This window comes from Daphnia pulex, chromosome 10 (genome assembly GCF_021134715.1).
Source record: "Daphnia pulex isolate KAP4 chromosome 10, ASM2113471v1".
Taxonomy (NCBI): Eukaryota; Metazoa; Arthropoda; class Branchiopoda; order Diplostraca; family Daphniidae; genus Daphnia; species Daphnia pulex.
Genome location: NC_060026.1, coordinates 2,858,297 through 2,875,567, shown reverse-complemented (window position 1 = coordinate 2,875,567; position 17,271 = coordinate 2,858,297). Strand labels below are relative to the sequence as shown.

Below are 17,271 nucleotides of genomic sequence, written 5' to 3'. Positions count from 1 at the left end.
AAGTATATAGTTTCTTTTATATTCTTTCTTTCTTTACACACATGCTCAAATCAGAGATGTGTAATTTATATATATATATATAGGAGAAGCATCTATATCCCCGTTTATTTTTTATTTCGCGTGTTAAGGGCGTGGTTGCTTGACTGTGCTAACGTCGTTTGACGGCGCGGTTGATTGGCGTCCGAATGGGACCTATACAGCCAAATAAAAAAGAAAATTCCGAAAACAATTGGTCAAATCAGCGCACCCCGGCGCGAAACCTTTTTTCTGTATAAAGAACCACGCCTGTGCTGGCTGGTGTAAAACAGATAACACAGAACCAAGCAGTATATACCAGCAGCCAAAGGATAAATTTCTTTTCATCATTTTCTCTTCGTTTATATGCCTATACAGTTACCACAGATATATATATAATAATAATATCGACTATATACTATAATACACCACAGCGTGAACTGGAACAAAACGAGAGCTCTGTCTATATAGAGCGGCCACAGCAAGGTTGTGCACACATAGACAATGATGCAACAAGAAAGTTGGGCCAACGCGCGGGAGCGCTTTTATATAAAGGAGAGCCTATTCTATACATACGCTCCATCAACTCGTCTGTATAGACATTATAATATATTCTATACCCGCCAAATGATTTAGCCCGGCAAGTTCATCGGGGTTATTATGCAAAACTTTTGGGGATAAAATGACGTGATTGTTTGCAATTTGCGGGAACTCGCCGATTGAATTTTGTATTAATTCATTTATCGGGTTTAGTATTTTACGACAGAAATATAAAAATGAAATAGAAGAGAGAGCAGACGCACTAATAAGATGGTTAGAGTAGTACACTGTGATATATACGTATGCAAGGCAGCTCACACAATCATGTCGTGTGACTAGCGGGCGGAAACGGACCGCTGCTGGGCGGGTGGGTGGGTCTAGCGTGTCAATTTAATGATCTAAACCCCATCATCATCATCTCGCTGCTCCTGGCTCCTGGCTCCTAGCTCCTGGACTGCGTGTACACATATGAGCAGTGTAGCGAATTCTCGCCATCATATCATTTCCTATATAGTCCGTGACCGAACATTTTCTCTCGGCACGACGACGTGACCAACCGTTCATGAAAATGCCTGCACATATTATGATGTAACTAGACAGCAGCAGCAGCTCTCGTTATTGATACACATGTTCTTATTCGTTGTTATATATCGTGTGGACAATGATCAAAGAGAGACGGGCGGGCGGTCTTTCTTGTGTTCGAGATGGACGATTTTGCAACATCAAGTGAATTATATTTTATTATCGAGTTATTTCTTTTTTCTGTGGTTGGGGGATTATGTCGGGTAGTAGGAAATGGTGTAGCAATCTACCGGAGGTTAGACGAACTATGTATCAACCAGCTTATATAATATCTCTTTGTCGTGAATTGGCCTATTTCAGCCTACATGATGATTTGAGCGCTTAAATCATTCGAATCATTTTTTAGTAATTTTTTTTTAAATCGAAATTAATTGTTTACAGGTATTTACGATGTAATTATTTTGTGTACTTCGTCACGCGGTCATCATCATGCTTTTTTCACGGTCATCTGATCTGGTCAACTCATTCCCCTCGGGCCATATTGCACGATTCGTCCATATAACTCTGAGTGGAAAAATCTGGTTCGCTTGAACGCACCGGGGAATTCGAGCATCCCGTGGTCTCATCGTTCATGTGATCGGCGTCTTTTTATTTATTTATTACGAAAGGAATCGCCTGCGGCGAGCCTCAAGTATGGCGTAAATCGCTGTGGTTTTTTTTTTAAGTTATTTTTGGAAAAAAATAAAAAAGTATAAACGGTACAGAGGTTCTTCACGAACAACGCCCACATGTTTCCACACAAACCGGTTTTCTTTTTTTTCTATTTTCATCGGTGAAGAAATCAGTAATTAGCATATTGGGGATGGAACAAACCGGATATATGGCAATACTGGGCGCCGGGGTTGGTCGAAGAATCAGAAGGGTTCGGTTTTTCGGTTGGGACGGATAGCTGTCATCCAGCTTGGTCTGTTTCAGATCTTCCTGAACAAAGAATCTAGTCATGAGGAGGTATGAACTTTGCTGTTGTTAACATGTCACTTTTGTACTGTTTATTTATTAATTCATTTGTGAATGTTTTTGATCCCATGTGCAGTGTACTTTCCAGTGCTTCAGAAGCACTAGTGCTGCTGATTCGTTGTCTCGTTAGCACATACACTTTCATTACGTTGCCATTGTACTATGTCATCCAGAAACCATGGAGAGTCAAAGCAAATTACAGCACACTTAGGGTGGGTCAAAGTTTGGTTACGTTTTATCACAAGACTTTACGAGCTGTCAAATTATTGATTTTTTTGGGCTCCATTTATTGATTTTTACAGGCTAGACCATTGAACCATGGAGAAGAAGACTTTGTGGTCTACAGAAGTGTCACTAAAATTAGTGATGTCCACGCCAAGTTTATCCAGGACAAACTGGATACTATGGAGAAAGTGTTTTGCTCTGCTGTCAGTCAACACAAGAACAAACCTGCCCTTGGAACCAGAGTCATCATTTCTGAGGAAGACGAAATGCAACCTGATGGAAAAATATTCAAAAAAGTAACATTCTCTCTCTAATCTATTCAGCAAATGATTCTAACAACAGTTTGTTCTCATCAGTTCCTTTTGGGTGGTTTTCAATGGAGGACCTACACCCAGATGAATGATGAAGCAGAAAACTTTGGACGTGGGTTGAGGGAGCTGGGTTTGAAACCATTTGAAAATGTTGTCATATTTGCTGAGACCAGAGCTGAATGGCTCATATCTGCCAATGGATGCATGAAGCAAAACATGCCGATTGTCACCCTCTATGCTTCTCTTGGGGATGATGCACTCATTCATGGAATCAATGAAACAGATGTTTCCTGTGTTGTCACTTCCCAGCAACTTTTGGAGAAATTCAAAAACATCCTTCCAAGCACCAAAAACGTCAACTTACTGGTATACTTGTTGATCGTCGTCATTTTTTTCTTTCTTCCAACAGATTTTGCTAACGTCTACAACTATTTGAAAATCTAATGCAGATTGTGATGGAAGACCCACTCAAACCTTTAGAATTAGAAGGTTATGGCGATGCAGTTAGAGTCCGTTCTTACCAGGAAGTGATTCGACGCGGCAGTGAAGCAAGCAAATCTGGAAAGTTCTCTGGCGTTTTGCACTCACCCAAACCCGGTGACACGGCGATCATCATGTACACGAGCGGTTCAACTGGTACCAAATGTTCGATTGATTTTTCTGATTTTGCATTCCCTTATAACACCCTGGAATTTGTGTGTTTAGGAGCGCCAAAGGGAGTCATCATGAGCCATCAGAATATCGTCAACGCTATGCTGAGTTACACTGATGTCGGGCCTTTGTACAAAAACGACGTATACATGGCATTCCTCCCGTTAGCTCACGTCCTAGAATTTATTTCAGGTACGTTCAAATCACATTTTCTGGCCATTCCTTTTATAGAAAATAATGTGATTTAATATTGCTTTGTTTACAGAAAGTTTATGGATGCTGTTTGGAATTCCAATCGGATATTCGACTCCGCTGACAATGACGGACGAGTCTAGTAAAATTCAACGCGGCTGTCAAGGTGACGCATCTGTTCTTCGACCCACGATCATCGCTTGCGTCCCGCTCGTTCTCGATCGCATCCAGAAGAAAATCAAAGAGAAAATCGAAGGTGGCCCTGCCTACAAAAAGGCAATCTTCAATTTGGCAATGGAGTACAAGAATGAATGGATTGATCACGGATACGACACTCCCATTCTTAATTCGTGAGTTGATTGGATTTTTTTTTATCGTGTGGGATCAATAATTTCAATCGATCGTTTGATTTTAGGACCCTCTTCAAGCCGATTCGAGCATTCCTTGGGGGTCGCATCAGGTTCGTCTTGTCCGGCGGAGCTCCTCTGGCACCCGAAACGCACAAATTCATGAAAACGACGCTATGTTGTCCCGTCTTGCAAGGGTACGGATTGACGGAAACCTGCGCCGCAACGACCCTGATGGATTTTGATGACAACTCGTGGGGTATTTATTGATTTAATACCCGGTACATTTCTATGAAAATAATTTTTTTTTAATTCACGTCTTTCGATCGCAGGTACGACTGGAGGGCCTCTCACTTGTTGTGATATCAAGTTAGTTTCTTGGATAGAAGGAGATTACCGCATCAACGATTGGCCCAACCCGCGTGGAGAAATTCACATCGGAGGATCGAATGTTGCTGTCGGCTATTTTAAACAGCCCGAAAAGACGAGCAAAGCATTTTACGAAGAAAACGGAAGACGTTGGTTCCGTACCGGTGACATTGGCGAATTTACTCAAGAAGGATTTTTGAAAGTAAATTGGTTCCCTTTGTTAGACATTTTTTTACTACAATTTATTTGACATTTGTATTTTTGAATGAAGGTAATCGACCGCCAAAAAGATCTAGTCAAACTGCAGCACGGTGAATACGTTTCGCTGGGCAAAGTCGAATCGGAATTGAAGATTAACTCGTTGGTGGATAATATTTGCATTTACGCAGACCCGACTAAAATGTTCCCTGTAGCATTGTTGGTACCCAATTTCGATCAGTTGAAGAATCTGGCCGAAAAAAGTAAGATTCACGAGCCTATTGTTTCTTTCAGATGTTCGGACTAGATAATTATTGTTAACCGTTTTTAGGTGGAATTGAACTGGCCACCATTGAAGATGTTTGCAATCATCCACGAAGACAGCAAATGGAACAGCTGGTACTCAAAGAACTCCAGAAACACGCAGTAAAATGTCAACTTCAAAAGTTTGAAGTCCCACAAGCTCTCACGCTTCTTTCTGATATTTGGACACCAGATTCGGTATGTATTTTCTATTTTTATTTTATTTTATAAATGCATTAAATAAAAAGGCTTAGTTGGACTAAAGTCTGATTTATATTCTTAGGGTCTTGTGACAGCTGCTTTCAAACTGAAGCGGTAAGATTGTAATAATATAAAACAACAATATGATGTAATAATGTAATTAATTATTACTTATAGGAAAAATATTCAAGACCACTATCAGTTCCTGATCAATCGAATGTATTCCTAGATACCAGTCACACTCCTTAAGAATTGCCATCATTCCTAATGCAGATTTTGCTCTCAAAATTAATTGCAGTACTTAATGCACTAAGTTAATTCCCATTTAATTGCTCCATTTTTTATTTATTTATTTATTTTTTTTGCTGCTTTAAAAAAATTGATATTTATTATTTAATATTCAGGACAAGGAATAAATGTTTCGAAACCCGGTATGTAAAAATGTTTTGTAGAATAGGTTGGTGCCAAAATTGTTGGCTGTTTCCTATTGAAAATTAATGTTTCTTGGGGAACAGCAGTTCTTTATGCCCACAAATGTGAGCTGCAGAGCTTTGTCAAAGAAGATTCACTTTCAAGGAAAGAAAATGCCAAACATATGGTTTGTGTTGAAGGATTCTAAGTTAAGAAGTGTATTTTTGAGAAGAAACAATCTAAATCTTCTTCTGCAAAGGTAACCGATATTCTAAAGATCAACAGTTTTATGCCTTTATCTACAACAAAAAATTAAATTACAAACACCTAACGAACCACAAAAGTAAATGGTGTGCATTTAAAACTTCCACCGACAAGTAAAAAACATTTGTTATTCTTTTCTCACTTTGCAGTCGCACGCCAGATGTAGCGAGTTCAGTTGTTTTGATTTTTGAATCTAAAACCGTGATAATGCCATGAAGTACACGAAAGAGTACTCCCAAGGGATGGGATTTCCCAACTAGCCCCGCCCCTTCGTAAGACACGTGTCCATCCAAATCCTTGAAGCGATGTCCAAATTTGACTTAATAGACAAACCAGCAACGTGTCTTTTCTTTGTAAAATCCACGACTAAGACATCCGGGAAAACCCACCAAGGTGAGCAAGTTCCCTCCTAAAATAACAAAAAACATTTAACGAAATAACGAGCCGACGGGGCTTTTTCTTCCCTTTGAGTTGACATCATTGTTTATTGTTTTAGTTCAGTAAGTGTTATTATTTTTAGTTTTTGTGATAATAAATTATTATTACCTGAAACTTAATTTTCTGAGAATTTCTTTAGTAAACCTTGTCTTCACTCTTCAGCTATTTAATTTAAACATCATCATGCCACTCATTTGGAATAATAATAAGAATAATGTTTCAAACAATTTTATCTTTAACTGTACAACCAACTTGAATGCCGGTTAAAAAACTTACATTTTATGTTGCAGAATTTACGCAGATGGAATGCAAATGTGTTTCCTGAATTATTAGAATTATAGTTAACTGAATTATTGTTAGATATTGATTTAGATAAATCATAAACGACTATATCTATCATCTATCTTATCTATATTAACTGAATAAGTCTCTCAATCCTTCAAATCTCTCTTAACACCTATTTGTTTTCGTTTGCTTCACTCGTAAAAGCGGAGAGAGCAATCCGATTCTACAAATAGGTTTTTCAAGGGTCGCGCCATAAAAAACGTTGGATGAGCTTGAAATGTTGGCCACCAGATGGCTGGTTTTGTTTACTTGGTCCTGTCGTCTGTGTTCTTGCATGGTTTCTGTTTTTAAAAATTGTTATTCTTATCTGTTTCTAGGAATATGGAAACAAATAGTTAGGGATTTGAAATGTGCTTGTGAATTTGAATAAAAGTGTTGGGATTGAAAAATAAGTGCTGAGGACCGCAAGGATAAACCGACTGCCTGATTTTGTTTGCAAACCAGGTTGGTTCAAAGTTTTCAGTTTCCCATGATACTAATTTGTAGTCTATACTGTTTACATGGTTTGGGCTTTACTTATTTGGGTGCAGTTCTAAAATAGGGCATGATTCAATATCTTTCCTTGTTTACCAAAATTTAGCAGTTTTCCATTGCACATTGAAACCATCGAAAAGGTTATGCTTGTGAAATTCTGGCATTTAGAAAGAAACCGTGGTTAGTGATGAGTAGAGTATTCTTTTTTTTAGGCCATTCACATCAATCTGTGACGGTAAGAAAGATTTACAAGAATATAGTAATGAAAACAATGGTTGATTGGTAATCTTCTTCTTTAGTAAATGGTGGCCCTGAAAAGGGCCGATTGGTAAGTCAAAAGGGATTTTAAAAGTCGCTTAGGCACGTTCACCACGAATACGGCGAGCGAGCTGGATGTCTTTTGGCATGATGGTGACTCGCTTGGCGTGGATGGCGCACAAGTTGGTGTCTTCGAAAAGACCCACCAAGTAAGCCTCGCTGGCCTCCTGCAGAGCCATGACGGCCGAGCTCTGGAAACGCAAGTCGGTCTTGAAATCCTGGGCGATTTCTCTGACCAAGCGCTGGAATGGCAACTTGCGGATCAAAAGCTCGGTCGACTTTTGGTAGCGACGGATCTCACGAAGGGCGACGGTGCCGGGACGGTAACGATGGGGTTTCTTGACTCCTCCAGTGGCCGGGGCACTTTTGCGAGCGGCTTTGGTGGCCAACTGTTTGCGGGGCGCCTTGCCACCGGTGGACTTACGAGCGGTCTGCTTGGTACGGGCCATGTCGAATGACTGAAAGTTGAGACTTGAGATAAGGAAATAGTAGAGGGATGTTGGGTTTATATAGGGGTGAAGGGAGACGTTGAGGAATGTATGGGATCTCTTTTCAGCAATTGGTTGTTGGGAAAATGGGAGGGAAGTTGAGGAATACAAAGCTTAGGCTTTGTTGACCTGAATTGGGGTGGCTGTTGAGCTCAACCAATGCGGATGGATTTCCCACCGGATCGATTGGTATATAAAGGGGCCCTGGTGGAAGCATTCGACATTCAGTTTGTTCTTGTACTCTCTCTGAAACTCATTCGAAAATGACTGGTCGCGGCAAAGGAGGAAAAGGACTCGGCAAGGGAGGCGCCAAACGTCATCGCAAAGTTTTGCGTGACAACATCCAGGGAATCACCAAGCCGGCCATCCGTCGTCTTGCCCGTCGTGGTGGTGTCAAGCGAATCTCCGGTCTCATCTACGAGGAGACCCGCGGTGTGTTGAAGGTGTTCCTCGAAAACGTGATTCGTGACGCCGTCACCTACACTGAACACGCCAAGAGGAAGACGGTGACGGCCATGGACGTCGTCTACGCACTGAAACGCCAGGGCCGCACTCTGTACGGTTTCGGCGGTTAAATCTGATTTTAGTAGTCAAACTCTGGTCTTTCAATCCAATCGGCCCTTTTCAGGGCCACCATTTACTTAAAGAAAAAGATTTCTCAACCACTTTAACCATATTCTTGTCGACTTTTATTAACAAGAATAACAAAAATAATCCGATTTTATACAGGCTTTGGAGAAGTACGTACTATCTTTTAAATATGTGTTCGTGCATCATAAAAAATATTTTTCTAGATATTACTGTATGTTCGTATGATAGATATTTCACTGTTTTCAGCCAAATAACATGAATCGGAAAATATCCAGATGTTTTCTCAGATTTTACGGAGTGCAATTTTTAAATGTTTCCTACTTATATTTTCGTCAATTTCTGGAGTTGTTCTTAGCTACTGAAAAATTGTTTCGTCTCAATCGGTCGATCTTCATCTGAAACACCATTTGAATGAAATGAAAACGCTGTGGCATAGATCAAAACTATTTAGAAATGTTGATTTTCAAATCTTTCTTTCAACATCTACTTTTAAATGAATTAAAAACTGAATCCGTATTTAACAATAAATTTCGATTTGCTTAGTATGTAAAAGTTACGCTAGGCTATCGCTACGGGTAGACCAATTTCGTGATCCATTTTTCTCTCTATTCAACGCAAGAGCGTGTAGACACTGTGTAGAATATTACACTGGTGAAAGGTATACGAAAAGCTCTAGATACTAAGCATTTCATAACGTTTCGTCATACAAATTGGGTTGAGTTTAGAACTCGATTAGACAATAAATGCCAAAAGCAGTTAATTGTTTTCATTTCTTTAAACGTTTGGTGGCCCTGAAAAGGGCCGTTTGGTTTGTAGGTAGAGAGACCAAGAGGAACAATCTACTTGGTGCTGGTGTACTTGGTCACTGCCTTGGTGCCTTCAGACACGGCGTGCTTGGCCAACTCACCGGGCAAGAGCAGACGGACGGCCGTCTGGATTTCCCGGCTGGTGATGGTCGACCGCTTGTTGTAGTGAGCAAGACGGGACGACTCTCCAGCGATGCGCTCGAAAATGTCGTTGACGAAGCTGTTCATGATGGTCATGGCTTTGGAGGAGATGCCAGTGTCGGGGTGGACCTGCTTCAAGACTTTGTAGATGTAAATGGCGTAGCTCTCCTTCCTCTTGCGCTTCTTCTTCTTGTCTCCTTTGGCGATGTTCTTCTGGGCCTTGCCGGCCTTCTTCGCAGCTTTTCCGCTAACCTTGGGGGGCATTCTGAGACTTGGGGTAAATCTGAGATTACTAGGCAAATACCAGTGACGGTTGTTAGACTGTCGAAGGTATTTATTTCAAATCTTGTTCACCCTCTTTACCTGACAGAAGCCAATTCTTTCGACCCGAGGACCAATCGGGTAGCCCCAGTTTGACAGATGTTCCAATTGTTCCGTGTTCCAGCGCAGAAGGAGGAGGAGCTTCTGGTAGTAAACACAATCTTCCTTGTGTTACAGGAAATAATGGCGGGAATATGTTTTACAGCTGCCCTTCCGATTGGTTTAAAATGATCTCACTCCGATCCTGGTGAGTATATAACCCTCAACATCTTTTTCAAACTTTACCATTTCGTTCCTTGATTTTAGGAACCGCGTTCACTAACTCTACACCTTAACATGTCTGGCCGTGGCAAAGGAGGCAAAGTCAAGGGAAAGTCAAAGACCCGTTCCAGCAGGGCCGGACTTCAATTCCCCGTCGGTCGTATCCACCGAATGCTCCGCAAGGGATCGTACGCTGAGCGCGTCGGTGCCGGTGCTCCCGTCTACTTGGCTGCCGTCATGGAGTACTTGGCCGCTGAGGTCCTCGAGTTGGCCGGTAACGCCGCCCGTGACAACAAGAAGACCCGCATCATCCCTCGTCACTTGCAATTGGCCATCCGCAACGACGAAGAGTTAAACAAACTTCTCTCCGGTGTCACCATCGCTCAGGGTGGTGTCTTGCCCAACATCCAGGCTGTTCTCTTGCCCAAGAAGACCGACAAACCCGCCAAGGCTTAAACTTATCCCGTCCTTAAATAAACGGCCCTTTTCAGGGCCACCAATTTATTGTTGAAAAAAAGAATTTGCTTAGTGCTACATTTCGTACATTTCAATCTGGTTTTGGCAATGATTACTTGCGCAAATTTTCTGATTTATCGCAAGGTGGCACTCTTGAATTGTTTTAATTCAACTTAATTCGTCTGCTGGTATTTCGTTTGTCCAACTGTGAGAGAAAAACATTTCTCATGATATTTCGATGAAATGGATGTATTTTACATGTTATTTTCGTATAAATTCATTTGTTTCTTTTCTGTTCTTTTTAGTTAACTCTTCTCTTTTTTTCTGATCCACCTTGTTCAAATTCATGCAACCTTGCCCACTCCCCCTCAATTTCAGTCCAAAATATTCAAAATGGTCGCCGCCTGGATTGCTGGTGCTGATGGAATGGAATTCTTATCTCAGTGATTTGGTAATTGTTATATTTTTCTTGGATTGTTCTATGATAGCACTATTAGAGTATCTGTCTGTCTGGTATTTCATTTTTACCATAACACTTTGCGACCAACTTGAAAAAGAACTTGGATGGCTGTAAAGTGTAAAGAAGAGTTTACTTCATATGTATTTTTGGTCAATATTTTTTGGTCTTTATTCTTAAGGTTGGGTTAGTTAAACTTTAAATGGTTTAATAGATTACACACTATTTATATTCTCATTTCATTCTTGACTCAATATCTTCAGGTAATATCTTCAACTTAAGGTTTCGTGTGTCATGGGTGCTTGTGACAATAGAGATGAAATTGTCCATTTCAAGCCGTGTCTTACAAAACTAAGGAAATTCTATTTGCAAGGTAGTTATTTTGATTAACATTTATTTTTATTACTGTGTGTGATATTTAAGATGGTACTAATGCATAATTAAGTAGAAAACCTTTCTGACAAAACATGGTTTTCCAGTCGTTGCTGGATGGATTGTTTTGAGGTTAGTTCCCATGTCTAAAGACCAATCCTAGCCTACACCTCACCAAGAGGATTCTTTCGACATATGTGTGTTGATCCTTTGTATGCAGAGGTACTGTATATTTTCAACATGTTCCAACTGATGCAGTGTTTATTAATTATTTTTCAATTACCATTGTAGAGTTCAACCTACAGACGGGCCGGCAAGTTTGCATGTCCTTCACGCTTGAAGGTCGCGGGAAACATAACGAGTATTACTGTCAATGCGGTGTTGTAGAGTTTGGGTGAGAATTAATTGGAAGTGTTGCATCATTATCAAGCAGGTACAATAGCCGCAAGGCTCAGCCATTTGGTATTTATTTTGATATTGGTTTTTGTAGACCCATCCCCAGCAACGTCAACCTAAAGAAGGAAAGGCTAGTTTTCATTTCCTTCACGCTCGAAGGTCACGGAGGAGAGGTTGGGTGAGGACGACACGTGTTACATCATTATCAAGTAGGTACAATAGCCGTAAGGCTTAAGAGAGGGGTCAGGGTGAGAAAAAGTCGTATAAAAGGAGAGAGAAAAGATCTAAGAAATCAGTTGAGTGAGCATCTCCGACACGGCAACAACTGCTGCTGTGCACTATTTGTCACTAAATCGCAATCATGAGTAAATATTCTGTTACTTGTGTTTATGTATTATATTAATTTCTATTGTTTTTTGTCAGTTATTATTGCATATTAATGTTCAAATTATTTATTGTCTAGTCAATTATGGCGTTGTGCTGCACTGCTGCTGTTGGTTGTTGTCCTTAAATACTACACCACCAAGACTACAATTTATGCTGCCCGAGCTGCATCACCAAAGAGCCCTAGTACTACATCGTGATTCCATTTTTTTAAGCAAAATCCATTTGGTATTAATTTTGATATTGTTTGTTGCAGACCCATCCCCAGCAACGTCAACCTGCAGAAGGAAAGGCCAGTTTGAATGTCGTTCACTTCGAAGGTCACGGAGATCATTACGTAAAACTGTCAATGCGGTGGTGAAGAGGTTGGGTGAGAACGGGAAGTGTTTGCTTCATTTTCAAGCAGGTAAAATAGCCGCAAGGCTTAAAAGAGGGGTCAGGGTGAGAAAAAGTAGTATAAAACGAGAGAGAAAAGGCCAAAAAAATCAGTTGAGTGAGCATCTCTGACACGGAACCGCATCAACTGTCTGCTGTACACTATTTGTCACCAACTGCATTCTCCAACGTAATACCGGTTCGCAACCAAATGGTAAATTTTATTTTGTTTTTACATAGAGTTTTGTATCAGTTTTCACTTTATTATTTTATCTGTTTGTTAATTTGTCGGTTATTATTGAAAATTAATGTTCAAATTATGTACCGTCTAGTTAACTATGGCGTCGTGCTGCTGTTGGTTGTTGTATCCTTGATGGTTGGGTCGACCACTGGTGTACCGATGTTTCGTGGGTATGGTTGATACCAAACCGCAACGCCGCCGTTTTACTACACAACAACAACGTGCGCAACAACCGGATACTACACTACCAAGGCCGCTGAGTATTACACCACAACCTATGATGTCCCGAACTACTACACCGAAGCCTCAAAGTATAATTCTGCCTCGAGTTACACCACCAAGGCAGCGGAGTACTACACCACCAAGGCAGCGGAGTACTACACCACCAAGGCAGCGGAGTACTACACCACCATGTATGCTGCCCTTGCCTTTTAGATCGAGCCTCCCAAGCACTACTCTGTTCCCAGCTACAACACCGAGGTTCCAGCTTATTACACCACCAAATCGGTTAAATATTACACAGAAACGCCCAAGTACTAGTATTTTGTCCACTTTGCGTCAGTTGTCTATTGGTGTTGGATTTCTTCAAGACCGGTATGCTGGATTGTGAATTATTTGTTTATGTTTTAGAGGTGACTACTGCCTTATTCATACGGACATATTCTTGTGGTTCGACGATGATATTTCAAGGATTAGTTACGAAAGAGACTTGTAACTGTAGATTTTATAAAATCTTATAAGTAATGGGAAAGTGGTTGACCTTTGTAAAAATGAAAGACTTTGAAGTTGAGAGAAATATATTGATACAATTCATAAACAAAACTTGGTATAAATTAGCAACAATGAACAAAATACTTATAAAAAGAATTGTTATATTGTCCCACCTCCTCCCACAATTCCTCCACATTTCACAGTCACATACAAACATACATATATACATACACTTAAGTTAACCCATTGGCTGCCACGCCATACAACCCGTAGGTTGCTCTCTACTAATCTACGCGCCACGTCTGAAGGATCCATGACCAAGTGGGACTTGCCATTGCTGACAAGTCCGTGCTGAAAAGGGGGAACTATGGTGCATTGCCTGAAACAGGCGCCTTGCGGCAAATTTTGGGCTTGGCGACTCTCCGACCCCGCGGCTTGTAAACCACGAGACCGAACAGCGCGGCCCGTGCTAAGGAGCTATGGGAAAACAAAGGCGTGGCAGACAACGGGTTAACTAACACTAACACAAACATATTACCAAAAACAAATGATGATCCACACTGACATTTAGGAGATACCGGCGACGTTTTAGTGTCCATCTTCTCGACGTTTCCTCTCATTACCTGAATAAAGAGAAAACAATTCTTATTAAGTGACATGCCAATTAAAGTAACGTAATAGTCACATAATACATATAGGTTCATTGTTCTGGTTTTTTTGCTCAAAACTTCAAAGGCGCGCTTTAAATTGCTTAAAATCTACCTAACAATATTGAGAACTATTCACAGAACAAAGCTCACATGCTAGTCTTTTTAAAAAAATTCCGGAAGTAGACCGGAAGTAACCACAGCGCCTCAACCATTGAGCTGTCGTCAAATTAAACCACATATTCGTGATCTCCATGAAATTTGTGGTCGATTACATGTGATTTAAACGAAATCCAAAATTTGGCCAAAATCGAGAATTTTCCTGAACTATAGTTCAGGAAAATTTTCGAAACCGGAAGTACGCGTACGTAAAAAACATAACATGAACTTTACCACAAATTTGACGAGGATCACGAATATGTGGTTCTTTTGCTCCTCGAATGAATATTTACTGAACTACTGACTGAAATGAGCAAACCGGAAGTAGAAAAAAAAGAGCAATTATCGAAAATTTTACAAGTGAGCTTTGTTGCAGGAATAGTAATCGTCAGTTATTACTAAATATTTCAACAAAATAACTGTCAATAAATGTTTAAATAGACGTGCAAAGTAACTGAAAATGACTGTTATGACAGCTGCAAATTATCAAAAAGCCATCTAGCGTTAGAAAAAAGAAACGTCCAAGTAAAACTTCGTTGGCGCGTAAGAAGGGCCTGATTGTGAAAACTATTACACAGACAGAGTCTAACGCAACTAGACTATAAGTAGATAACCTACGAAAATAAGTCAATTATTGAGTACCTGGGCATAATCCCGTGGTGAGTGACTGCAGGTGCGTAACAGCGGACGGAAGCGATCACTGAAGTGGTCCAGAAACTCGCCAGTGAAGTAAAACAAATTGTGTTTAGAAGCAGTGAAGTTAGATGAGCGTGCGTCGCGAAGATAAGGATGGAGAAGAACGTTGATGGAACATGGAAGTCCCTCTTCCGTCATGGACAAAGGTCAGCATTGGCACAAGAATCTCCGTGCCAGGACCACACGATTCCATAAAGAAACTGTGTGCTCTGTAAAATAAAATGTTTTACATTAATAAAAATACAACAAAGAATAAAGCATATCAATCCTTACCTTTTCTAAGAAGCACACTTCAATTTTCATGATGAAAAAACCTTAAAAATGGGAATTACAGCAACTAACAGTCTTACTCCTCATGTTGAGATACATTTCCTGATGCTAAAGAAAGTGTCATAATGCGTTACAGTAGCAATGTTGCATGGTGATAGGTGGTATTGATGCTCACCTTTATCATATGGGTGATGAATTTAGTAAGGCGTCAAGCAGAACTGGAACATGTATGCATACACACAGCATTATTCACATCACACTCTTCATGTCACTGAAACTCTAAGTAGCAATGGGACAAGGATATTCTCTACTTTATTTACAAATTTACCAGTGAAAAATAAAACTCTACCAGTCTACCTATCTCTCAGCTGGGATGCCTTCTAAACAGAAGTAGAAACAGCCATCACAGCAAACATGATGCTGCAGGTCAACTCTCCACCAAAATTGCGAGATTCAGAAAAGTCCTATGGTTCATGAACAAGAATACCTATGTTACATGAAAATCCGAATTGTAATGGACTGTTAGTAGTAATGGGAAAATACCTTAACTTGGCAGATTTGTATTCCACAATATGTGAGTTTCAAACATGAATTTTAGGTTTTGACAGCATTATGGGTCTATTGGATGGAAATTGACTCAGGAGCGCTAAGTCAACTTGTTGGAATGAATGACAGTATGCATCTAATATTTGAAGAAATAAGTTGGTACAGTATAAAAATAAAAAAATTAGGTCAAGATAAACCTACATAAGATATGAAGTTAAATTCGGTACTTGAAATCACAGGATAATAAGTATAAATTAGCAACCGACTATTTCGCCCAACCTCGTTTCACGATGTAACAACAACAAGGGCGACACTGGCGACATCTGGTAATAAGTTTTGAATCCTAAAGCGACAACTTAAGATTCAAAACTGATTACCAGATGTCGCTAGTGTCTCCCATGTTTTTGTTCTTTAATGGTGAAACGAGGCGAAATGAGCAAAACAAATTGTTGCTAATTTATACTTATATTCCTGTGATTTCAATTACCAAATTGAACTTCGTATCATATGGTTTATCTGTATACATGGCCTTATTATGGGAATTGCATTTACGCAGGATTGTTGAGTTTGGACTCCTCCGTTCGAGGAGGAGTATTATTTCATGAAGCTACAGGCCTAATACAGCGTCAAATAATGAATAATTCGCAGAAAAACTTTTCGTACGCGCGTACACGCATCTATTGCAACCCCTGAAATGAATATTTCATGGGAAAATCCTGCAGGATTGATGACGCAAAAAAGAGACCAGCCACCAGCCTTCGGGAATATGTATATAAGAAGCTTATACATCTATCACGAAAGTCTATAGAAAATTCGTGCAAACTTTAAGACAAAGTGTATAACTAATAGCTATATATACGGAGTCGATTCCGTTTCCGAACCGAACCCCAAAATTCCGGCGGAAGGCTCTCAGACTGATGATCTAAAGCAACTCTTGTCAGATTTCGACTCTTCATTCCGTTTGATGTCGCCACATTTTAGATTTGAACTCGATGAAACAGTTCCATCAGGAAAATCATGTAAAGGTTGCCGAATAATCATTGGCTTACCGAGTGCTCCTGAGCGACAAGTAGGCGTCTTCCGGATGGATGGAGGAGAGACTTGCAACGAGATGTGAACTTAGTACTATAAGGGTTTGTGGCCTCTCAAGGATCGACGGTCGATAAATCAGAATTTTTAAAATAAAACCAAAGTCAAACTTTGGATCCGATCGATCCTCGTTAGCGCGTTTGATGACCCACTCCAGTTTGAATCCGCATCCAATGGTGGGGGGTCCCACGTTGTTATTCGAAATGCCAAATTCAACTATACTAATAATGTCTCGACCGATGAGTAGCACTCAAGGAGCATTTCCTTCCGGCGGATTGTCGGAATGACCTTCCGGTCGGATGAGAACTGGCCTTTCTAAGAGGACTATATACAGGAATAAGTCTGGCAGCCGGAAGAGGTAATTGATTGTCATTCGCCGTCATCTGATTCGATGGAGAATCATTGGGATGGACCATCAGAATCAAAATGGATCCCGGCCGCCGTTTTCCATCCATTAGACGACAGGATGACGACAAGCCCCGGCAAATGATATTGGGCCGGATTTGATGGATGGGAAAGTGATGATGATGATGACCTTACATATCGCGATGCAAACGGAGTGTGACAGATGTTCCAGACACTCGTCGTTAATACAAAAATAAAAATAATCAAAAGATTCAAATAAAGCGCCATGCAGCGGTGCGGTGGTGGTGGCATATTGATTTCGTGCAGCTGAGTGGAACTTTGGTATATAGTACTATACGCTTAGTTGGATGATGAACG

At 40.4% G+C, this 17,271-nt stretch overlaps 5 protein-coding genes and 1 long non-coding RNA gene across 10 annotated transcripts; 3 read left to right on the top strand and 3 right to left on the bottom strand.

Annotated features, from left to right (window-relative positions):
• The first annotated feature begins 1,941 nt into the window (after positions 1-1,941).
• LOC124205216 (long-chain-fatty-acid--CoA ligase 4-like) lies at positions 1,942-5,325 on the top strand. The gene is made up of 13 exons (XM_046602585.1): positions 1,942-2,085; positions 2,171-2,306; positions 2,397-2,615; positions 2,676-2,996; positions 3,080-3,266; positions 3,336-3,473; positions 3,547-3,823; positions 3,889-4,079; positions 4,153-4,391; positions 4,461-4,650; positions 4,719-4,888; positions 4,974-5,005; positions 5,069-5,325. The coding sequence occupies exons 1-13, from the start codon at positions 2,078-2,080 to the stop codon at positions 5,118-5,120; spliced, it is 2,160 nt and encodes a 719-aa protein (XP_046458541.1). The 5' UTR covers positions 1,942-2,077; the 3' UTR covers positions 5,121-5,325.
• Positions 5,326-6,562: 1,237 nt separating this feature from the next.
• On the top strand, positions 6,563-11,551 carry LOC124205218 (histone H2A). 5 transcript variants are annotated; one of them, XR_006879247.1, is made up of 6 exons: positions 6,563-6,793; positions 9,538-9,735; positions 9,795-10,656; positions 10,926-11,035; positions 11,111-11,256; positions 11,326-11,515. XR_006879247.1 is itself a non-coding variant. In XM_046602588.1 (2 exons), the coding sequence occupies exon 2, from the start codon at positions 9,825-9,827 to the stop codon at positions 10,203-10,205; it is 381 nt and encodes a 126-aa protein (XP_046458544.1). In that variant the 5' UTR covers positions 9,535-9,735; positions 9,795-9,824; the 3' UTR covers positions 10,206-10,509. The 5 variants fall into 5 exon arrangements, 1 of the variants encoding a protein (XP_046458544.1); XR_006879249.1 differs by lacking the exons at positions 6,563-6,793; positions 9,538-9,735; positions 9,795-10,656 and adding an exon at positions 10,663-10,843 and having other exon boundaries at positions 11,108-11,256; positions 11,326-11,543; XR_006879248.1 differs by lacking the exons at positions 6,563-6,793; positions 9,538-9,735; positions 9,795-10,656 and adding an exon at positions 10,663-10,843 and having other exon boundaries at positions 11,326-11,539.
• LOC124205217 (histone H3) lies at positions 7,115-7,607 on the bottom strand. Its single transcript, XM_046602586.1, has one exon. It carries the CDS (start codon positions 7,588-7,590, stop codon positions 7,180-7,182), a length of 411 nt encoding a protein of 136 aa, XP_046458542.1. The 5' UTR covers positions 7,591-7,607; the 3' UTR covers positions 7,115-7,179.
• Positions 7,636-8,281, top strand: LOC124205220 (histone H4). The gene has a single exon (XM_046602590.1). It carries the CDS (start codon positions 7,893-7,895, stop codon positions 8,202-8,204), a length of 312 nt encoding a protein of 103 aa, XP_046458546.1. The 5' UTR covers positions 7,636-7,892; the 3' UTR covers positions 8,205-8,281.
• LOC124205219 (histone H2B.3) lies at positions 9,037-9,497 on the bottom strand. Its single transcript, XM_046602589.1, has one exon. It carries the CDS (start codon positions 9,429-9,431, stop codon positions 9,060-9,062), a length of 372 nt encoding a protein of 123 aa, XP_046458545.1. The 5' UTR covers positions 9,432-9,497; the 3' UTR covers positions 9,037-9,059.
• A 3,365-nt stretch (positions 11,552-14,916) lies between the features above and the next one.
• Positions 14,917-15,605, bottom strand: LOC124205215. Its single transcript, XR_006879246.1, has 4 exons — positions 15,457-15,605; positions 15,271-15,377; positions 15,089-15,192; positions 14,917-15,021 (listed from the first exon to the last, which is right to left on the bottom strand). It is a non-coding gene; the product is annotated as an uncharacterized LOC124205215 (long non-coding RNA).
• Between the last annotated feature and the right edge of the window lie 1,666 nt (positions 15,606-17,271).